Genomic DNA, 24549 nt, shown 5'->3' with positions numbered 1-24549 from the left:
TCAGCTCCGGAGTCTCGCACGGGGAGGCCCGCGGCAGCCGTCTGTCCAACCACCGTCGCTCGCCGAGGGACGAATATTCGGAGTCCCCGTCGGCCGGGACGCACGGGGAGCGCCGCGAAGGGGCGCGTTCAAAGGCGGGATTGAAAGTAAATACAGGAGCGCGGCAGGGCAGGAAATGGAACGAGGACGTCGGGGACTCGTTCGCTTTTGCGCTCCGCGCGCCGCCCGTTCGAAATCTCGGTGGGAATCGGATCAGCTTTGCGGAACGTTCCCTTCCTCAACCACCCGCATCACGGAAGACGGAAGGAAGGTCTTCGAGGTCGGCAGGCGACACAGCGAGCTCGCGACACGCGCATCATTCTTCGGCACGCAATATCGCCGCGGTAACGAACAGCCGGGCGAACCACCCGGCGGGTGGTCGACGATTGGGAAGGAAAACGCGGCCGGATGAAGGGATTAACGGCGATGCGGATGAACGCGATTTACCGATCGAACGGGTCGATCGGTCGATATCGCCGACGCCGCGTATTTCGGACACGCAGCGGCGGAATCCGATGCACGTACGACACGTTGAGTCCGCGGGCACCGGCTGCGAGCGACGTCGGTCGCCCGGAGTCCGGATCGGGGATGCCTCCGGCGGCCTCGCATCGGGTCTCGCCAAATTCGAAGGCCCTGCTGAGCGAAAAGCGCGCAGATATTCGCGGGAGGTCGGACCCTCGTCGTCGGCGACTTCCCGCGAGAGCGGATCGATCCCTCTCGATAGGGCGATCATCGGCGATAACTCGATCGCGACGCGGGAGATTAATGGACGCGCGGTGTCGTCGTCGTCATCGGGCGAAACCACGACGGGCGACGCCGGCAACAAGGGGGAAGTTCCGGTGGAAAATCCGGGGGCAAGCGAGGCTGGCGGGGCGCGAAAAGAATCCGCCGTTCGATCCCGGAGCGACGACGAGGCAGGCGGGCCGGCATATCGGCGATATAAACGTCAGGAAGTTCGGCCGAGCACTTGGGAAAGTTCGACGACGTTAACGGACACGGAGACGCGAAGGACACTCGATACGATAACAACAGTGGCGACGAGGAGTTCGCCGGCGGAGTTTACCGCGAGTCTATCCGTTTCGACGGTCCGAGCGAGCGATACCGCCGGAGTAGAGTCCGACACGAGCGGCCCAGACACGTCGTCGACCCCGCGGTATCGCGAATTCCAGACGGAACGGCGATCGATTGCGCCGACGGGCGTCGATTACGAGCGATACACGGCCGGCACTCCGGCGAAAATGGCCTCCGACTCATTAGAGATACCGTTTATCGCCGCGGCGAGAACGCCGGACGTCAGCGCGCTGGAAACGCCGGCGCTTCTAATCAAGACGGCCGATCGATCGGCCGCGGTGACCGAGATAGAGAAATCCGGGAAAGAAGCCGCGGTGGTTTCCGCGGCGGAAGTGACCGTACGAGCAGAAGCCGGAGGAGGGAGCGTCTCGTCGGACGCGCCATCAATCGGGCCGATTAGCCCGGCGGAAGGACGTGCCGGTTCGGCCGTGCCGATCATCGATCCGCTTCCTCAAAGGAGCAGCGAGCCCGCTCGAGATGTCCTCGAGAATACCACGGCGGAGAATGTCGACGACTCATCGGCCGGTACCGCCCTACCCTCGTGGCCTGTGAAGCACAGCGCGGTGGTCGAGGGCGATCTCGTCCTCGGTGGATTAATGATGGTCCACGAGCGGGAGGACACGATCACGTGCGGCCCTGTGATGCCACAGGGCGGAGTGCAGGCCCTGGAGGCGATGCTGTATACGCTGGACACGCTCAACGAGCAGGAGATCGTGCCAGGTGTCAAGATCGGGGCGCACATACTCGACGACTGTGACAAGGACACGTACGGCCTTGAGATGGCGGTGGATTTCATTAAAGGTAGGTACGCCACGACGGTGTACACCGACGATTACGAGCGTCGGGGCTATTTTGCGCGGCGCGATTTCCCGTCCCGGGCAATTTTTATCGGCGATTTCCCCATGCGAGTTTGTCAAGACGGGTTTTCCTTTAATCGTCGTGCGGCCAGAAAATTCGGTCGTGGGAACGGAAAGATTCCTGTAGGAGGCTGTCGCTCAGTCAGCTGCTCGCAGTTGTTTCCACCGAATTTCAATGCAGCTAAATGTTCCCACGGGTGTTCTCCGTCGCGCTGACGGATATATCATTTCTCTTCATCGAGATTTTCATCTGGTCCCTATTCAGTTGCAGGAAATGCGATTTTTTCTTTCACGTGGTAATGCTGCGCATTATTTTATATTGTGTTATATATTTTCGACACTTGTTGGCGGGCATATACCTTCTAATAAAGGAAATTGAAAGTCGAACTGAAATGCGGAAGGTGGAACAATTTCCCGAAACGTCATATTCACGAAATTCAAATATCGAGGCTGTCCCTCGGAACGCAGCTTTCCCGAAACATTGGAAGCATGTAATTTTCCCAGGGAGGTGTACGGTATCGAAATCAGTACGATGTAACGAAGAAATTATGACTATTGTTATTATTTCAGGATTGACTTTTTGAGAAACTGTTCCACGTGTGAAATTTTGAATTTTTGCTTTTTTTTTAAGACAATGTGTATGCCGATATGTTTCGACGGATTATATTTAAATTTGGGAGACTTGCGAAACGAAATTTAAATCGAAGCTGATGATCAAGGTTATATCCTGATCGGGTCTTCCGATATAACTTCCTGTTTGTTTTCTTGCTTGAAAGTGAAAAGCAAGGCTCTAGATTTAAAGTGTTATCCGCTTACGCGCGAAACCTCGCGAAATCGTAAAAAGATTACCGAGTAAGCCACGGAGACAATTTCCGATATGTTGCCGCTCCATTGATGGAAGCACCGCGACGATGTGAGCCCGTAATATCTCGGGGAAAGGAGGGCGGGNGGGGGAGGGGGGAGGGGAATTTCCAGCCGGGAAATTACTATAACGAAACCATCGCGGCATAATTTCTGGCGCGACGAGATTGTATTGACTTATTTCGTTATCACCTTGGCGCGACGCAACGACCGAATTTATATGTGCGTTAGGCGGAAAACGCATACATGCATGTCGTAGCGCGTACGTGTATATCAAAAGCGACGTTGTTGCTCCTTTTGAAGGCATTCACGCGGCGGAAAATAAAGCGGAAATTGCAGCAACTAGTTTCTAACGTTGCGTTCACACGAATAACAGATGTTGCGTGGGTTGAACGTTAATCGATTCACCTTAATGAACATCATATTAGCGTACCGAACATCATATTGGTGGAAGAAACGAACTTTGTCGCGTGGAAGTTGTCAAGAGTGGAAAATCGCGATGTTAATTATAAATTTCTCCAGACAATAAATATACAAAGTCTCTGGGGTGCAACTTTTAATTTGATCTTAAGCAGCGTCAATTATGCACTTACGGCCACTTTACATTCCGCCGAGCAATGTTCATCCTTATCGTAGATAAATAAAGCAGTAGTTTTAGCAGAACTTTAGTCGATGGTGAGCCAACATTTCGTATCTTGAAGAAGCTAGAAGCTCGACTACCCGCCGTCGGTAAGTTTCCAGCCTGATAAAGCTCCGTCTGAGCTTTCCATGAAGTACCGACAAAAAAACGCCAACGCATGATAAATCATCTCGGGACATTTTTCGTCATTCGCCATCGGCCAATAACATGGACAAATTCTGCGAGTGCAAAATTCTCGAGTATATTTAAATAATCGAACGAGGGGGACACATTATCGGTGCGTGAGTGTGTGTGTGTGTGTGTGTGTGTGTGTGATATGAACAGCACTCGAATCGCTCGCTTTCTGTGCTGCGGTCGTAATAAATAAAATAAAAACCGATGTGAGTTTATAATCCAACCGGAAAGTCAAATATATATATTGCGGTAATAAATAAAAGAATACCGGGGAAAACCGATATGCGGTTTAATATCGTTTCGAACGGGTTTCACACATCGACACTTCTCGTCGAAACGGGAAAGGAGAAGCGCATCGTGACTGCTGCAGATGGATCGGAGTCTGCCGCTCCACTTAATTTATGCGCACCGCGCATAATCGCCCGACAACAAATGACGCAAGATGTGATACCTCAGCCACGAAGAATGATGCACATTTGTTCTCCGCCGGCGGCGGCTCGGGCGACGATGAAAAATGAGCGATGGAATTCCGGCTTGTGTGTGCTTCCCAATCCATAAAGTTTTCCGTAAAAATATCGCCCCGCAAGTTAACACGTTCGTTCGCGCTCCCGAGCAATATGTAGAATCATTTGAAATTCAAAAGAAACAAGCAGTCTCTGCATGTGGTAAAAATTTCTCCGCGACGTCCTCAGCAAAAGTTACGCGGTAAGGAAGGTGACGGCGTCACGAGCTCGCTCTGATAACACCCGAAAGATTAAAGTCGTTGTATTATTCAACGGCTGGCACGTCCGAGCGATGTGGACTCTCTCTCTCTCTTTCTTCCTCTCTTCTCTCTTCCTTTTTTTATCTGTCTGCCTCTCTTTCTCTCTCTCTCTCTTTTCCTTTTTCATGCCCTGCGAGCTAAGAATTCTCTATTCGACCCTCACATTTAATCTTGACCCGGGTTAAAATAGGTGCCTGCAGACGCGACGTACTCGCCCTGAGCTTGCGCCGACTACCAGCTGACACATCACAACTGGTTGATGTTCACGATGGTAGGACGGTTTTTATTGATACCTTCACAGGTGCGGATTCTTGAGCGACTTTCGAACAGGCCGCATGCGGCGTAATACGCGCGTCGAAAGGTCGGTTTAAAACCATCCCGTCGGCTCGTTAAAAATCGCCGTTAAGTGAAAGCAAATTTGAACGACGTGTCGAGTGAAATCTCGCGGAGTTCTTTAATTTCGCAGCGCGAACCCGCGAGCCGATATATCGCGCTCGTGTTGTTCTCATTGTCGGCTATTAATTCGCGCCACTAAAATTTTCGAGGAAGCGAGTGAGAGCACTCTCGGTGGTTTGCTGGATAGCCTTCGGCCAGCAATCGCGCATGCAGCACTTTTGAACATTTTATGTTATCGAGGCGCAGCCTTGCTATTGCGCGCGTATATTAGATATAAAGCGTTTAAAGCGGAAATGTGAGGTGCAATAACGATAAAATAAAGAACGATATCTGTTTCTCTCTCTCTCTCTCTCTCTCTTTCGCGACATGTAATCCGCTTCTCGTAGCGAAGTCTGTTACGTAAATGCGATATAAACACAGACGCACGCACGCACGCACGCACACACTTGCATGTGCACACAAGTGTGCGTACAATCTCATAAAACTCTTGCGTTATTATACCGTCGCGTGACATTTAATCAAACAATTACAAGTTGCTGCGTTGTACAACGCGATGTTATTATTACGCAATGAAATTACGCGGCTTTGCGTAAGAGAGAAGCATTCGCACACGAACACACGTACACATACACATGTCAGTTTTCGTGATGTATACCCAGTGGGCGGAAGAAACGGCTAACAGGGAGAGAGATAGCTACAAGTAATTTGGTTCGGCATGTTCGAGGTATCCGCGGATAATCTTCAAACCGATGGACCTTTATGAGCCGTTAATTAATATCGCATGCCGAATTTCCCGTCGAGAGAGCCTGTCGCGGCCACCGCTGCGGTCTGTAATTATTATAGCGTTTGATGCAGTCGGACCCTCTGTATACTGGGTGCATCGCGAAACTGCAACGACCGCGACTGTCACGCGAAACGCTGGCGGCGTTTTCCGGCGATATCTGACTTTAAAGCGTCGTTAATAAAAATGGAAGCACGCGAGAGGGTGGGAGAGGGAGGGAGGAGGTGGAGTCGGAATGGAAAAGTCTCGGGGGGCTTTAGTTATTTGCACATATCGACCATTCCGGCAGCGGTACGACCGAGCTGTTACGTTACGCGATATACAAGAAAACGTTTCCGCAAAAACAAAAGAAAAATAGCCGAGGGAGGGAGGGGGAGGGAGGGAAACGTTTTCGAAAATGAGGCCGGAGAGTCACAACGGGTTTTTCGCTGAAGTTCGCTAATGCATGAGACGAGACCGTCATAGTGTAAGACGGGGAAGTGTAGCTTCGCATCTCGACTCGCTGTGGTGGATTTGCATCGCGAGAGACACCAGGTGCAATGCTAATGCACCATGTTTCGCGGGGTCTCGCAGAGATGATATTTGAATCGACTGCGGACCCATAAATAGAATCATCGTGCTATAACGCTAATACTTCGTTACAGTGGCACGATGCATTTATATCGTGGTTCACGGCCGTTGCGCGCCTCGGGATTTTCGGACACGTATCATCCGATATAGTAGAACGGGAAATTAGCCGACCACGCGCGATTATGCGTCGTATAATTTTGCAAAAGTGTCAATTCGGCGATGCGCGATACGTACGTTTCACCTACACGTTTATTTTGCGCATTTCACTTCGAAGTTCTGTCCTGATGTTTGAACGCGCGTCAAAATTTTGTTTTTGCCGTTAATCAGACGTTAACTGCGATCGTTAACCCTTCGTTGATGCATTTATTTTTACCGCTAGTTTAGCATACCGGGTCTTTGAGACCCGGTGAATTTTCTAATATATTCTTACTTAAATTTGTATAAATGTGTTTATCCGGTCTGAACGTGCGATAGTTTTGAGTGTACAAAAGATAAACTTGTACAATTTGTCACAATAATTATTTTTCGAATGAAAATAGTATTCTTATTTTCCAGTGGAGGACATTTGGGACATGGGTAGCTGAGAAGTGTAAGAGGGGAGTGCACTTGCAGTTTTTAATGTTTCAGACGGATTTTTTAATTTAGTTGAACCAATACATAAATGATTGTAAGAGAAATACTGTATTCGTGCGGCTATCGTACAAAAGCATGTGCCTTGAGCGCGAACATCACAAGCGTTTAGATTGCGATTGACAAGCGCCTCGTCATATATTTTTCAACGTTGTAACGATAGCAACGTTGTAACGATAGCAAAATTTAGACAACCGGATTCGTATTCAGCAGACAAAAATATATCGGAACTGACTATTCATACTCGTGTTGCAAAATGGTATTGGACAGTGTTATTTGAGGTATAAAGAAGATTTGCACCAATTTTGCATATTTTAGGAAACAAATTCTACATTTATACATGCAGTAATTCAAGATTTCGCAATTATGGGACTTTACTCGCTCGGGCCAATTTGACTCGTGAGTGCCAAATACAACTAATATCAGATTTGTTATGATCGTCAGTGAAGTAAAACGCGCTGCATGATGTAACGTGACGGTTTAACGGAAATATGAAGCCATAACTCTTGATTGTGATTGAATGGCGCGTCGCTGTTGTTCGGGCTTTCTGCCAAACTGTACGCGTCCAAGTGCCAGAATTCATTCATAACTGACAGATGCACGAGGAGCGGCATCGTGCACCCTTTGTTGTCATTAGAACGCGAACGTTTTTGTGGAGGGGCTGCACGCGAGCTCCCGAGATAACGTTGCTCCTAGTGGCGAACGCTGCAATTTGTCACGACGTGCTTCTCAACGAGCGATTTATACATGCAGTAATTCAAGATTTCGCAATTATGGGAACAACATTTTTCAATGCATGACTCCGCCAGCGCGGTAACGGAGATAATGGCAAAATCGAAGCAATATCGCTGTACCGCGCATGAAAGTGAGCTAGTAGTAACGACTCTATGAAAGCTTTAACGACTAGACTCTCGACCTACGAATGGTACTCTCGTTCGCCGCGGAAAAAGGGCTCGTTCGCAGAAATGGACATAAATTCGTGGGACTGTAGCTGACTGTTAAAAAATTAACCGCGCGGAAGCTTCATGGAAGCGCTCGTTTCACCGCGACTCATAAATTAATTACATGTAATTAACGCCCGGACATAAAGCGATACGTCTTGCATCTCCTCGTTTGTCATTACCCGCGGAGGTAATTTCGCGATGGGACATAAGCACGCGTGAGAGAAAGACTGGTTTGTTATTCTACACGAAATTCTACTTCATGATGAGCTGAACGTCAAAGCTCACAGCATTTTTCGATAATTTTATGCGCCGATAATATTCCTCGGAGAGATCCGACGTCGTCGAAATTGATATCCGAATCGCGGGATTGAGGGAGCCGTAATCCGCGGGAGGAACTTGAGCTTCCGATTTCCGACTTTCGGATACGTTACGGCTTCTTCGGAAGTTGATTTGATAAAATTTTTCGGAAAAACGACAGATCGAGAGAGAGAGAGAGAGAGGGAGAGAGAGATAATCGCGGCCGTTTGATGTAAATTTCGATATCATCAAACTTCCCCGGCAAGCGCCAATAAACGCGTACCTCTCTTCCTACGACGAGACCCGAGTTGTTGATCAATGTTACGGGAACACCACGCCGCAGTAGAATATTTAAACGCGAACTCGTGGCCAATATATCGGAACATCAAACGCGCGTTGCTTCCTTTGTCCGGCAGCACTAACATTGTAACGTACTTTTATATCGGCTATTTTTCGCGACTCTCATTCGGTGGACGCCATCATTTTCTGCGAGTGTCCAGTAATGACTACCTCGGCACTGCCGGGCGATCGTTTGTCACGCGGATAGGCGACATTCCGAAAATTACGTTCACTGATACTTTTTTTTTTGTTCACGTATTTTACGCAAGCATTTCCATAGACAATTCGCCAAACGAATACTTGCCCTTGGCTTCGCATTGTGTTCCCGCGAACCGCGGAAATGCACGCATTAAACGTATTTAAAATACACACATCAAATGTTGACGCACGATTGTTGAAACAGCGAATTACAGTCGGCGAGCTGCTGCTCGTCATAAAATCGTTGCCGAGAGGGGGGATCGGCCGAAGCTTCGCGAGTAAAAACCGCGTGGATTCATTAGCCAGGTAACGTCTAACGAGTTTTAAACTGAAGCTTCTGTATAAATTAGTGCGGGATACATAATAGTTTTTTGCCAGGTTTACGCCCGACCGCGAGTGTTTACTGAACGCTCGTTACGAGCACTTTTCTTGTAATTTTTCTCCCGTTGGCAAGTACAACGCAAGGAATCCGGTATGGCTGAAGTGGAGGTACGACAGCGATATACGAGGCGGTTCCGGTTTTTACGAGCACTCACTTGTGCTGAATTTGTTGTTCCATTTGAATTATGTTACTATAAATAAAGTAACGTTCGTATTTTTAATCAAACCAACGTCTCGCGTTTTGAGATCTTTCGTGTTTATTTTGGAAATATTTACAACTGTTCATATTTTCTTGTTACTTCTAATAGATCCATCGTGATAATTGCAACAAGCTTCACGCCGAAAAGAAACGATTCGAGATTTGTGTTTATATAAATTTTATTTCTCTCTCTCTCTCTCTCTCTCTCTCTCTCTCTTTTTCTGTTCACAAAGTTTGTCCGTTAAAACCGGTAATGCTTTTTATACCGAAGAGGATATAAAGGTGCACATATAACATTACACAGGGAGAACTAAGAGCTCCGCATGCGATGTCTGTATCCGTAATGTGCATTGTGGTATGAAAATTATTACGATAATTAATTCTACGAGGTGAAGTTAGTAACATAATTTTAAATTATGTTCCTGGAGGGAATACCATTAGCATGGGAACGGTGTGACATGGAGTAACACTAAAGTACAATAAAAACTCATTCTAACGAATATATAGGACATCCGGTTTTTACAGCGTTTGTCCAACTTATGGTTGTCAACCATTAGCTGAAAACCACAGCTGAATACCTTTTCGTCCTGGAAGAATAAAGTGAACCGTAACAGGTCTTTGTACATTCATACAGATGAAGCATACAATGAAAATATAAAGTAGAACAGCTCGCAAAAATTTTACCGCATCAACTCGAAAAGTAGTAGACCGATTTTCAATGCACTGCTGCATTTGTAAGCATAACGATCGATAATATAGGCAAAAGAATCACCTCCTTATTGGAAGCGGGGCAGTCTGTTTCCGAATGCAATTTGCCGCAGGTCGCTACGACTTTTTTACGCGGAGATATCGACGACCGGCGAATCGTTTGACGGGGACCTGACTACAATGTTGCGTGTCGTTTTCCAGTGGAGCGCGTCGCTACGAAGCAAGGTGTCAAGTGTGCATGTGCTGCGGGCACGCCGCCACACAGGACTTTTCATACAATTTTCGATCTTACATATAATACATAAAACCGAAAATCGCAGGAAGCTCCGATAAATTGTACTTCGAAAACGACTTCGGTCTGAAAAGGTCCTATCTCTCAGAGCGCTGAATAAATTAGGCTTTAATTATATTTTAATAACAGTAATAAATAGATGTTAAGGCTTAATGCGAGGCCTCCTGTACGATGTTCTCGAAAACTTCAAACGTCTGTATCTCGACGAAAAACCGATATACAGACATGAGAGAAACGTTACATTCCTCTTGGCAGCACGCGTTTAATTTTATCACACGTGTTCTCGTCATGACACGTGTTCACGATTATAGTATGTATTTTTCGCCATACATCACTGTACTGAGACTTTATTTATTTACTCAACCTGGAACAAATCCCTTTTTTATGTGAGATGTGATGAGATGTCTTTTTACATAAGATATTTAGATATCGAAGTAAAGCATGTCGAAAGTTCTTGTCGCTTAATGTGGTATGGAGAATATTGCGGATATTTGATTCGAAAATTTCGTGTGGAGACTTCTGCTTCGTATCTCCCGAATGGTATCCCCGTGATCTCAAGATCTCGACTAGAAGCAACTACGAGTACTATGCAAGGAATTTGCTCCTGTAATGCACGGTTGCAAATGTTCGCCTAAGAATTTATTGCGGCTATTAGGCTCCATATCACTGTAATTCAATGCTGAGCCGATACTAATCGCTACCATTGAGTCGATATCGAAAATCCGACACCTAGCCCGATACAGAACCGATACAGGACCGATCATAAAATTCCGCATGGATATTTTGATCGCTTATCGCGCCAAATTGTATCAAATGACATTCTAAGTTCGTTTTGTATTTTGTTCCTCTCCATGCAGCATGGGAAATACCAGAATCGAACATTTGTTATTCGTTGTTGAATCACTTCACATATTTTTTTTCCTTAGAAAACGATCATTACGATGTTCCACTTTAGCCTCTTCACGGATTAATAAATTTGTTAAAATCTGAAGGAGATTTAATTTTCAAGTGAGATTTGTCGAAATTACATGACGAGATTTCTCTTATTTTCGCAGACTTTTGTGATAAATATTTATGCGCAGAAATATTTGTTATATTTTCGTTGACAATACTTGAATTGAGTAAGAAAAATTATCTAGAAAAAGTATCTAAAAGTATACATATGTTTTAATACCCCTGACGACGTTGTAGAGATTTTAACGTCAAAGTTAATTACGGAACTGTTTTAAGCCTAAGCGCTGAGGCGTTGGCAAAAAGCAATTCTGAGAAATCTGTTTACGCGGAAGAGGGTTGCGACCGATATTCGCGACTCGGCCTCTCCGAGTCGCCGGTGCAACGCCGACGGGCGAACCTCGGGCCGCTAACGTAATTCGGACCTCCACAAGTCCGTGTGGGCGCCAGGTGCGCGGATCGCACCCACTAACTAGGGGCCCCGCGGTCGGCGTCGCCGTCCGCGCGTCGGCCAGTTGACCCGAGTTCGCCCCGATCGGGACCGACAGCTCCGGGGTGATTTAAGTCGGAGGCCGGGGGGGTCCGTACGGTCGCCGGCGTCAGTCGGCGACCGGCGCGAAAGGGGAAAGGACCGGAAATAAAAGAAAAGAAAAAAAAAAGAACCGCGCCAACTCTTTCCGGTGTTTCGCCCTTCTTTTTATTTTAAAACCGCGACAACTATATACAATTTAACGCTCGTTACTTCGCCGCGGCGGACCCGAGACTTCCGCTTCTCGCGTTCGCGTATTGACCGGCCGTCGAGCCAAGGGGCCGGGACCTCGCACGCCACGAATATTCCCAATCACAAAAAGATATAATTAACAATACGGAATGCGGTGAGGCGGCCTTACAAGTGCGGGCTCCCGGGCGGCTGGTCCTCTTCGGAAATCCTCTCTCTCCTGCTCTCTCGCTCGCTCGCTCCTTCGCTCGGGTCGCCGCCACGGGTCACTCAACGCCGGTACTCCTTTGGCGGTCACACGCGTTCTTTCGCACGACAGCCACAAAGCGCGAAAACGATAACTCTTTGGCGGTAACTAAGTCTCGGTTCGACTCTTTTTCGTGACGGTAGCAATATCTCTCTCCAACTCGGCGGTAGCAAAAGTCTCTTTCCAACTTGGCGGTAGCAAAAGTCTCTTTCCAACTAACTCCAAGGTTCCTCGTCGACAAGCTCGTAGCGATCCGCTACCTCTTCCCCCCTTTCTTTTCGGCAGCCGAATCTTTGCCGGCGGTGCCCGAGTCGCCTCCGAGCCCGCCGCTCCACCGCCGGTCTTTCCCGGCGCGGTCCCGCGGCTTCGGGCTCCGTCATCCTCAGCGCGACCTCGGCCCGCCGGCCCTATCGCCGTCGAGGGGTCGAAGAGGTAGCCCCGGTGGTGTCGGCAGCGGCCCCTCGGCGGTCATCTCAGAGCGGAGGGCGGCGGGGTCCTTCTTTTGGCGGTCGGCGCTCCGTTCTCTTCTCGCCGCCCCTTGGAGCGGAGTGTACACGCGGTCGGGGCGCGGGGCTCGCCTCTACCGCTATCGCGCGCCCGCGGCGCGCGGTCTTCGCCAACTCACAAAAAACAAATTACAAAAAAAAGACTAATGATCTTAAGTCGGCGCGCTCATATGAGCACGCCATACGCCTTGCGATAGGGCTTTCGCCCTTGGGACGGGCGCTCCGAGCCGCCACGTCACAGGGTGTAAAAGAAGGAACGGCCTATGCGTTTTAATAAACCCTTCAGAAGAGGCGTCGTTCGAGATGAATAATAATAGAGAATGAAAAAATAAAATGAAAAACACAGTTAAGCATTTTTCTCATGCGCTCTCTTATATAATAATACTGTATTCCATAAAATGTTTTAAACGCAGCACACCATTCAGAAGCAGCATTGTTCAAGATAAATAATAATACAGAGCAGGATAATTTTTCGAGCCGCGTTCCGCGCTTGTTGCGTGAACCGCTCGGGGATCTAAATCACTCCGTGGCCCGGTGAAAGCTAATCCGAGACAAAGCTTTAGATATTCTTAACAAATCACAGTCGATTGCACGGTTGCGGCCCGGCACTTAACGAACTTATCTCGGCTTGCTCCGAGAGAGAATTGATCACCGAGATATAAGGCTTCCGGCACGAATTTCCGAAGCCACCTCGGCCAGCTCCGGCTACGTGATCTCATAAGTAACTGCACAAAAACACGCGTAATCCATTTTCCGCGGCCACGATGCACCATCACCATCACCACCACGAGCGAGTGCAACCACGTGATCGCTATCGTTTCTCCCTATTCTGCAAAATGCCATTCGGTGCATTCGCGACTCTACAGATCCCTACAAACGGACGGTACATCGTTTCGTTTCCCATTACAGTTCCACTCGCTCGCTCGCTTCGGACGCAAACGCCAACGACGAAGCGGATTAAACGACACACCAAAAAGCTCGTGTCCGGTCTTTCTTTAAAAGCGTCGCGGTAACACGTGGATCTGGATCTCCTTTTGTTCGCGCGCTCGTCTCATACTTTTATTTACGTTTTTCATTTACAACACAGCAGCGCGAGTTATGAAGGTGGATATCGTCGCAAGTTGAAATTTTGATACTACTTTGACGCATTCTCAAGGATATCTTGCGTCTTCTTAGACGTTTACAGGTTAACAAAAACTTACCTTGACGATACTATTATTTGTTAATTTCTCCCTAAAACCTATAATTCTACAGATTTAATTTTATTGGTATCTTGAAAAGCTATAGATGCTTTCGATATATTTCGATTATTAAATTCATATGAGCGTACAAAACAATTCTTATTTTGATGCTGACAGCAGCAAAAACGGAAATTCAAGACACCATCGTGGTCAAAGTATGAATAAATTATATCATTAGAATTGAAACTATATATTTTTCTATCTTAACTTCTACTGTGTTGTAGAATTAAAGATTTAATATAGGATCAAAGTTTCAATTCGGGTCGCGCGAAACCTTTCCGTATTTTTTTCCCTCTCTCCCTTCCTCTCTCTCTCTTTCTCTCTCTCTCTCTCGCTTCTGGTTTTTCTCCTGTTTCCTTTCCTTCTCCCACCAGATCTCAGACAACATCTGTATGATTGTTATTGATCCTACTGTGGTACGCGCCATCGAAGTCCTTCCATGTTCGACTCCTTAACGGGCGAATTCGATTTCGGTAACCGCGGAAGTGCCAGGACACGCCGCATTGCCATTAATTTCTATGCATCCGCCACTTCTGCGCACGTAGCAATAGATTCTCGAGCTATTATACGCGTGATAACTAACTTTCGTGCCAAATTTCGAGTAAGGTACAATACCCCCCGCGCGAGAAACAGATGTTGCACATTTCTAGAAATTGCTCCTGATCTCTCCCGATAAATTAATCGTGGTATTGGTGCGCCGCCAAATCGGTCGTTTCTGCCGTCGTGCAGTTCCAGCGCTGCTGGTCTGCCACCGCGCTCATGGAAAATTAAATTTTTGCAAACTGCAAAAAAGAGGCCGTGACGCACGCCTCGTGCTGTTCTATCGCTGTGCTTCGTATCACGGATGTCCAGATATCCTCTCCTTCTTCCCATATCCGGCCCCGTTACACGGACTCTACCGGGTGTGGGCGAGGTGAAATCGTGACGCATTAATTAGTCAATCTCTTAACAACCGACAGTTTCTCGGAATTCTCTAGTGAAGCGAGCGGACACAATCTCTCTCTCTCTCTCTCTTTCTCTCTCTCTCCTCTCCTCGGTCGGACTACCGTCGCTTGTTCTCCGTTTCTTTCCAATTACTGTCCCCGATCATTACGCGGATAGATTGTATCTCGTTGCAGCTCAGACTTTACGTAATCGTGTCTCGTAAAACGTAATCGGACATGAAAGCTGCGATTTTGCAAAAAGGCTCCGGGTAATTCCCCTGGCAAGTATGGTAAGATAATTCTCGTTGCACGCGCGCGGTGCCATCGCGATAAATCGGCTTGGCCACGACATCGCCCATTCCTCCCTATCCCTCTCCCGTTGTTCTTTCCGATTAACGAAGTTATTTAGAAATTCCCTTAGCACGGCAAGTTGCCAATCCCTTTTCCCTCCTCCTTCGGTGAAGGACGACGGGATTAAACACGACGTACGGCCGAGAAATCTCGCGACGTCTTATCCGATTTAATCGGGAACGTATATCGAAAGCTTCTCGGTTCGGCACGTCCCCACAGAATCATTTGGCACGTGTCCAGCTAAGAAACAAACGGGCGAGCTGAATCGAAACTTTCATGCTACTTTAACGCTCTTAAAGATAGTTTGCGTCTACTTAGATGGGCCGGCAAACTAGTAAAAGCTTACTTTGACGATGTTACGCTTACTGACTTCTTTCTTGAACCTTTAATTCTACAGATTTAATTTTAATGTTAGTACAAAGTGATTTATTTTGACGCTAAAACAACAAAAATGTAAATTCAAAGCAATATCATGGTGAAAGCAGGAGTAAATCATATTATTAAAATCCAAATTGAATTTATTTTGCTATTTTAGCCCCTCCGCTGTATAGTAAAATTAAAAGTTTAACATTGAGCTAAAGCGTTGATCGGGGGTCTTGGATCGGTCGTCGTCTTTTATTCCGATCGTGCATTGAAAAAAGGATTTAATATCAAGTATCAAAATTTGATAATGCCGACAAAATGTTTGATTATTGCTATCAAATAATTTAATACCATGTATTTTATGTATAGTACACGGAATTGTAATACTATATATATAACTAAATTATTTTGTAGCAATAACCAAACATTTGATCGGCATATATTAACCAGTTTTTCGTACTTATTTCCAAATCCTTCTTTTCATGTGAACAACATGTACCAAGTCAAAATTTTGATATTTTTTTTGACGCTCTTAAGGATAGTTGTGCTTATTTACGTAAGAAAGAAGAATGCTTTTGACATTTCAATTATTAATTTCACACAAGTATCGAAAACAACTTATTTTGGCGCTAAAAACAACAAAAATGGAAATTGAAGACATTTTCATTAGTCAAAGCAAATTACATTAAAATCGAAGTAAGAGTAAATTATATTAAAATTGAATCTATTTTGCTACGTTAATTTCTTTATTGTAGAATTAAAAGTTTAAACATAGGACAAAATTTCGACTCGAATGCAAAGGACCATGTGAGAGACTGCGAACGGCGCGTTAAAACGTGTGAAACACGAGAGCAATTGCGAAACATCGTTAAAAGTAACCGAATGATCTTTGTCGTTTGTTATATAAGCCGTTTGTTATGGTTATCGGACTGATTTATCGAGACTGTTAGTCGTTTTTGTACATCGAAAAAAATCACGAACGTATTTGTGCAAAAGACAGTTGCGTCTGTCATGCGAATTTAGCGCGCAAGAGCCCGCGAAAAGCGTACACATACGATCATCAATACGGGCGGAGCGAAAACGCGAAAACGGGCAAAAAGACGTCTCTTTGAACACAGGCGACGGCGGTGGGTGTTGACGAGTTTTGAGGTGGTTTGTTTCTGTTATGATAGCACCGGATGCGGCATACGCCACCGTGTAAACTAATTACCGTGATATTTTAGCCCGCGCGAAACCTCTATCCGGCTACGAAATTACGCTGTGACTCTCGACAGGGAAACATTCCAAAACGAGGCTAATTTATTATCACCGAAACGCAGAGAGGAGTGTATCGTAAAGATACACATTAAAATCGAATTGCATTCTTAATTACTCGCGATATCACTGAGATGGCGGTAGCATGAAAATTCATATATAATCGCACCAAAATCTCGCCCATATTATTCTCTCGTCCTCCGCCATTTAATTAAGATGTACACAGGCACATTATCCTCCTCGGCCGATGCGCCGTCGTTTCGTATCGCCGTTTCAAGGATCTCTCCAAGAGAAAAAGAGAGAGAGAGAGAGAGACATAGAAGTCCTTAAACTTGATGAAAAAAAAAAGGAAGAAAAAGTAGATGGAGAAGAAAACACCTCCGTGGCGCGAACAGTCGGGTCTCGCTTGGCTTACGTGCGAGATTCCTTCACTCTAAAAAATCTTCCGGAGTAGCGCCGGGCAAGATTATACGTTATCTAGTCGAAGGGCGTAGATTAGCAGCGGATCATTACGCGAGACAGCGAGAAAAAGGGTGCGCCAAGAAACGGGGAAGAGAAAGGACCCACGAGAAAATGGTCAGATCCCCCGGCAGGAGGAGAGGGGGCCGAAGGGTAGGAGAGGAGGTCGGGAGGAGGGTTGATACGTTCGAGGAGGGTAGCGTTGATGCAGTCGCACCAGCCAGTCAGTGGCTGCTACGGCACAGTAGCGCGCGCGGGCGCGCTCCCCTTCGAGCTGTTTTCGGGCCTGACGTGCGCGATTAAAGCTGTGAATTTCCGGCGGAAGAGATGAGAAAAAATTTCCTTCGATCGAGGCGCGACGGCACGTCGTCGATAATCGTCGCCGGCCGTCCTTCCTCTATCCCATTTCCCGCCGTTCGCGAACTCTCCACGGTGAGCCGCGCGACGAAGTTCGAGTGACGAAGAGGACGACAACTTTTCAACGAGAGTATTCACGTCCGCCGGCTTCCTCGCCCTTTGACACTCGTCGGGTCGGACAATGTGGGTAAAGTGTACGCGATTCCGCGTAAACGCGCCTCCTACGCGCGCCACGTAAGACGAGCTGCGAGCGAAGACGCGGGTAATCAAACAGGTGGACTTTGATTAGCGAGAGAATAGCCTTTACCTTCCTTTGTGGCTGTGGATGATACGTTCGCGGACGACTTTCGCGATTCGATCGCGCGTCCATCTCCCGCCCGTCCGCGACAGCGGACGATTTATCACGACGGAATTATGTCGTTATCGATCGCTCGTTGAGGCGTTCTCCCTGTAATTTCGCCAAACACATCCGCTCGGATTTATTCGCGAGGTTATTTACGAGGCGGGCCGAGTAAAACTGTCCGGTAATTATGCGGTATGGTGTAATGTCAAGTGAGAGGGAGAGGGCGACACACCGTTCCCGGTGTGTCGGATTTGCCGGGGATTTTTCGGAAAAAATAGTGCGCGGCTCGCGATTCGTGAGGGAAAAAATTCGTTGCGTCTCGCCGAAAGAGCGTTGATCCGCGTTAATCCTGCGCGCACCTGTTTAATGAAATAATAATCATCGGGCGCCCGAGAAAGCGCTCTCGAGCGCGTCAATCTGTCGCGTTATTTCCCGGTAATTCCTCTAACAATGGCCTTCAAAGAGCTACTGGCAGTTAACTCGCGTTTTTACTCGGCTTTCATACACCGATCAACAACTCGCGGCGGTGCAGTCGCTCAAACCGCGGATTTTCTCTTCCAACGGGTTTTCGGCCCGGTCCGTGTATCCGTCGAATTCATACTTCCGACGGCCACCGCGGTAATCACCGTGGAAGCGTTAAAAAAGTCTTTCCGCGCGCCGAGACAGGGAATAATTTCGTGGCCGTCAAAGGCAAACGAGCGAATAAATGCGCGGCGGAAATGATCCGTTCAATCGGTTGTCGAAGGCAAGAGCTTAGTAACTGAACGATAAAAAATTAAATCAAAACTTTATACGCGTCTCTCTCTCTCTCTCTTTCTCTCTTTTACCCCTCCTTTTCTCTCTTTTTCTCCCTTTCGACTCTCGGAACTTGTTTAAGTTTGACAAGGTGAAACGCCATGCGCGAGTGACGTTTTCCTCGGCGGGGGAGAGAATTCAATTATAAGTAAGAAATATCATTTGAAAGATAAAAAGTATCATTATATATCGTGCAAACATTTCCTTTCTATTAGCTCTCTCTCTCTCTCTCTCTCTCTATATATATATATATAGAGTATATATAAAGAACATATAAATATATACTTGGAGTTAAAATACTTCCGACATAACAGCACACAGCCCCCGAGTAAAAGAGCCCGTATTGAAGCCGTCGCGGAGAACGGTTCTACTTCAACATATCGTGTGTCCTTGGATAATTCGCGAGTAGTTAATTTCCGATATTATCGCCGGCTGCGTAATCTCGCACAAGCTACTTTCCCGGGCTTAGCGATCGAGATACAATCTAACTTTTCTGCGGAAGACGTCGTTGTGGAAATTTTAACTTCAGCAAGGCCGGAGACGCTGAGAGACGGTAAAAATTTCTAGCTAAGCAATTTTGTCCCTCTCTCTCTCTCCTCTCTCTCTCTTTTGCGGGCGCAGCTAAATAGAAACTTTCGGAAATACGAGCCGCGGGAGCTTGTTAAGGTTTGACCAATTTACGCGGCGCGACAGTTTGAGTAGATACTTTATTACGGCCCCGTCCACAGCCTCCGAAGCTGAATGGTGCGCCCGGATTTATGACATGTTTCGCATAAGTTCAGTAAAGATCCTTGCCGTGTTTCTGCCCAATTTTGGCGAATCGCCAATAAATTGGCTGGCATGCAATTACCATTAACTCCGCCGCGTAATTATTCACGGCGCAGTTGGCACTTTGGAAATTAGCACGTTTGCATTTAGAGCCAATATTAGGAGGTTTCAAACCGTTTAACTTCCGGCCGCCGCCGCAGCGGACGTGAGGTACAATCGTGCGAGAATGACAGCGAATTATATAAATGTGTGGCAACAAATTAATCGTGGTCAATGTTGATTTCCGATAAAGACGGCATTTTGCAAAATAGCGCCAATTAGCGAAAATATGTATGATAGATCACGTCCGGGGGACGTTAATTAACACGTGATATAGTCCATGTGCGACAACATAGTTTTGCATAATATCAATTATTCAGCGTATTACAATAGCCATACGTTTAGTCACTCTATATAAATAATATATAAGCTAAATTAAATCACGTTAATTACCACAAATGTAGATCGTAATAACGACAGGGTAAAAAGATAGAGAGGTTAAAGGCGGAGGGAACGAGTGAGAGAGCGATGCATATCAATGTCGGCTACTACATAGCATAAATAGTTAATCGCATCTAAAATTGCATATGAAAGAGATCTTGCGACTGTGGAATCACCTCAGAGAGAAATATATATATATATATATAACGTTATTTTATTAATTAATTTGATTTACTTCAACCTGCGCGCATTCGTCCGTTCTCGCGACGCGCTTTTATTTTGCATACATTATTTCGCTTTCGAACGCTCGAGGATGCGCACGTATACATCGCCGATGATTATCGACCGTCGGATCCTGGCTTGTTCGTGATTGCGCGCCCGACTAACGGGAAAAACCAATCGATTCGATAAACCGACGTTCCGCAATCAGCGTAAATTTACCATCCACCGAAAAACGACGCACCCCGTTAATAAATAGCCGAGTTGCTCTCGCATTACCGTCCCGGCGTCAACGAAATCGACTCTCCCGCGTACTCCCCCGATATCACTGGCGAATCGTTATCGTTATTTAGTAGTTAACACGATGCCCCAAGCTCTCGGGCTCGGACGCTCCGCGAATTACTGAATTTTCAGAATATAAATAAAATCGTCGACGTGGTACAACCAACGGGGAATGAGAAGGATACACCGAGCGGCAGATTGTATTTACGTAACTCTCACGCGCGAATTTGTCAGGCGGCATATTTTTTACGACGTCTACCTTGAACCGCAAAGCTGCGCCGCTAAATCGCGATATTTTCCACTTTTGTAAGTAGTCTCGTCGTATTTTACAAGTCGCACACATACACCGTGTCCTTATTTTGAACATCCGTGATTAATACGGCACGACCAGTTCTCGACTCGTCCTTGTTGAATTTTATAATCGGAGAAATTTATGAAAATTATTATGACGTGCGGTTCACTCGACCGCAATATTGTGATACTGCCGCGCAATCGAGAATAAAAGTATACGTAAATATCTGTGTGATAATTTCACGTAAAACTGACAAACGCGAAATGACCTCGTGATTTGCGGTATGATAAACATTCGAGAGTAATCTTCAATATCGAAAACTTTCAAATTATTGTTGGATGTTATTCTCGAATCCTCGTTTAATTTTTACCGTGAAAAGCGCTACTCGGAAGAAGGAAGTATCGATATTCTATCAATTGTTAAATGAAGAAGAGCCAGAGCGTAGTTCTTTTAGCGCCATTAAACAATATTAAATTATATTACATATAACATTTATTATACTATAAACTTTGTTAATAAGCAGTAACATCCAGAGGCGTTTCGGTTCTGTTCAAACCCTTCTCACTTGAAAAACAGTGCGGAAATAAAAAATTAAAATTTAGTTGAATGTTAAATGCACAGGCAAACATTAAAAGAGCAAGACACCGCTTGAATTACGACGTAGGTACTCGTATGTTGCCCAGCAAACGACGCAGTAGCCGCGACCGAAAGCGTTCATAAAACAGAAAAGGTCTTGAATATCATTGATCGATAATTCGTATCGTCGATATAGTTCTCTACAATGATATTCTTGCCTAATAATATTTGCATATTTCAATGTATCCGGAACTATCAGTGAGAACAATCATGGAATATCAAATCCTATTTTCAATAACATCGACTTTGGCTAAATTTCTATTAATAACGGACACGTGTATCGCCAATTGCAATTAATAATATAATATCTACTGTTATCATTTCGTGTCGAAGAGAACATGACTGTTAGCTCGCATGACATGTGTTACGCCGATTTTATAGCTAACAGAAATAATCGGCGACGCCATTTGTCAAAATCGCCTGACAGAGATATTGTAATTCATTCTATACTTTAATTAATTCCACAATCGCTTTAACGTCACTATTGTTACTGTTGGAATTATGTTATTAAAATGGCGACCAGCACCAAAGCAATTGTAGCAGACACACGGAAGATGTGAACAGCCACCGCCAATATTTTCTCTCACGGCATGCTTTCGCGAAACCGGAGTCGATAGGTTGCTTTGACACAAATTTGACTCGACTAGGTCCATCTCAAGTTTCTCATATTTAGCATCACGTGCGAATGTCCGTGCGTCTGAAGCGAAATTATCCGATTATACTGAATCTACTTCTGCTCGAAATTAACTCGAGCGTGAAGTTTTACTGCGCAAAGTTTTACCTACGGGCGCACCTTTATCTCGAATATTAACATGTTGACTGCCTAGTTTACATTCGCAAGCGAGATTCGTCTAGTTTCACATGTACAAACGTGAGCAAAAATTTTCATTTCTCTCAATAAGTCATACGAGTTAAAATAATATCTATATGGAGAAATAATAGCACATCAAAGTAACATCCGTATTATTTAACAATTGAACAAATAGCAATTAAATAACAAGTAAATGAACGGAAAAAAATTCCTTTGAATTTCATAAAATCGTACATAAAAATAAGAAAGTCGTCAATTGAAAGAAATTTGTCATTTGGAATAGAGCTAATGAACGGACGTGTGAATTAGCAAACAGGATCGTTTGGCTTCGCACGTTGGCTACGTCAGGTTACAACCGAAAGTGAGATTCGTCCAGCCACATGTATCAACATAAACCAAAATTTTCTCTTCCTCGACAAGTCACGCGAATCAAACTAATACCTGTATCGGAAAGTAGAATCACACCAGTCAAATATCCTCGTCATTAATAACAACGAAGCAAACAGCAGTTAAATAACAAGTAACCGAAGTTATTTCTTCGTTTGCACACGGGTCGAATATATCTCCAGTGCGGTATGTTAGCCGTTGAATTATTTACCCCGAATGTATCGCCGGTAATGCATCGGCAGCCGACGTGTTAAATCGCTCCCCGCGATTACATTCCGCGCCCGTAAAAGCCTCGCCACGGGAAAAGCGAGCTCGAGACTCGCCAGGGCATCCGAAAGAAATCGCACCACTTCCGACACAATCTGTATCTCTCGGGCTCTCGATACAACGATCACACTTCCACCACCTGCGTCTTTCCGCGGCTTTCTGCACGGAAATCGCCGGTGTAACGCTGCGCAAGAACGTATCGACGTGTTAGCGAGCAACAGGTCGTCTACTGGTGACACTTGGTCCTGCTTATATTGAGCGATCACGCGTGGGATTATAAAGCGCGTTTTCCTCCTTCTCTCTCTCTCTCTCCCTCTTTCTCTTTTTGCGCATTCGTCGCAACGCATGTCCACGGCCAAGAAGAAATCGCACAAGAGCGGCTGCTCGAATACGGCACGCTGTAGCGCGCTGGTCGCCGGGCTTCCGCCGGAAGTTGAATAGCGCAACAGGTATACATTCCGCAACGAGTTACGAACCGAATGAGCAGAGAAAGAGAGAGCAAGAGAGAGAGAGAGAGGGAACATCTGGTGCCGGTGGTCCGTCGTCGTCGCAACGATTGTTCGGCAAACTGGCAAGTTCGGCCGCGGACGACGCAACTTTCAGACCCGTCAAAGTTTTTAATTACTCGAAATGCTCGAAGTCGTTATCGACGCGCGACCGCACACCCGCGAGCTCGTTCCCTCGCCCGTTCCTCGCGATCTCGCGTATCTCCGTAGTTTCTCGACCGTGTAACACCGGCGGCGCTTCGTGACCGAGCAATTTAAACTTGCGGCTCATGCGGCACCACCTGCGGGTTCGAAGCTCGGGCGACGCATTAAAATCCGATAGCGGTCGCCGCGCGGAACTCTCGCCGCGGACGGGCAAGTCTCCATCTTGGTCCGTGCGCTTAAAGGCTCGTCTACAATGCAGTCGCAATGCAGTCGCTCGAGTCGGTCCACTTTCGATCTCTCTCAGTCGCTTTGCAGGCGACGCTTGAAATTCGTTCTACATTAGTCGCAAGTCGGTCGCAAGCGTACGCAATGCTTGTCGCGACAGCTAACTCCGAGCCGCGTCGATAGTATCGTTGACGCTTTCGCTTGGCTATCGTGACAAGCGTTGCGGTCGATTTGCGACTAATGTAGAACGACTTTAACGCTCAGCCCCGACGCTCGTCGCCGCGTCCAACCGTCCTAGTACTAGTCGCACTCGCGCCCGTCATCTTGGTTTCTCCCGACGCGGGGGTGAACGTCGTTAAGTGTGACGGATTAGTTCGAGTTCCGTCGCGCGGGGTAGTATCGACGCGGAACGCTCGATAAAACGAGCATTGATCATAGTCAGCCGTAAAATACCCGGCTTAATGCCCGATTAAACACGAAACGGTAAAAATGGAGAAGAGGAAGAGAGAGAGGGGGGGGGGAGTGTCGGGTATAATAGGCGATAAATATTTTTTTTTTTCCACCAGAGGCAAAACGAGATGATAAGTCGGTGTGGAAACAATGGCGAGAGATCCAGGTCGGCCGATATAAATCCTTTCCGCACTTTCGCGCGTAAATGACGCAGCTCAAATCGGCAAACGTTTCGACGAGCGACCGCGTTAATTCGCCACATTTCACCGGTAGTGCGTTGAAAGAGAAAGATCCGGAAACGTTGAAAAATCACGGTGGCGGTTGCGGCAGCGTTGAGAGAGAGAGAGGGAGAAAGAGAGAGAGAGAAAAAAAGAGAAAAAGAGGTCGCATGTAAAATTTCACAGGAGGGACGGATGCAACATTGCTCTGAGCGA

The 24549-nt window shown here is 46.5% G+C and overlaps 1 protein-coding gene across 1 annotated transcript in view; it reads left to right on the top strand.

Annotated features, from left to right (window-relative positions):
* Positions 1-1277: 1277 nt before the first annotated feature.
* Positions 1278-24549, top strand: part of LOC106744170 (metabotropic glutamate receptor 2-like) — a 102070-nt gene continuing 78798 nt past the window's right edge. Inside the window, exon 1 of the mRNA XM_014618666.1 lies at positions 1278-1911. Within this exon, the coding sequence (XP_014474152.1) occupies positions 1278-1911 (634 nt within the window). The remainder of the gene's footprint in view (positions 1912-24549) is intronic.

Source organism: Dinoponera quadriceps, unplaced genomic scaffold (assembly GCF_001313825.1).
Source record: "Dinoponera quadriceps isolate SergipeBrazil2010 unplaced genomic scaffold, ASM131382v1 scaffold707, whole genome shotgun sequence".
NCBI classification, from domain to species: domain Eukaryota; kingdom Metazoa; phylum Arthropoda; class Insecta; order Hymenoptera; family Formicidae; genus Dinoponera; species Dinoponera quadriceps.
Note: the sequence above shows the minus strand (reverse complement) of the source record. Positions and strands in the feature narration are given on the sequence as shown.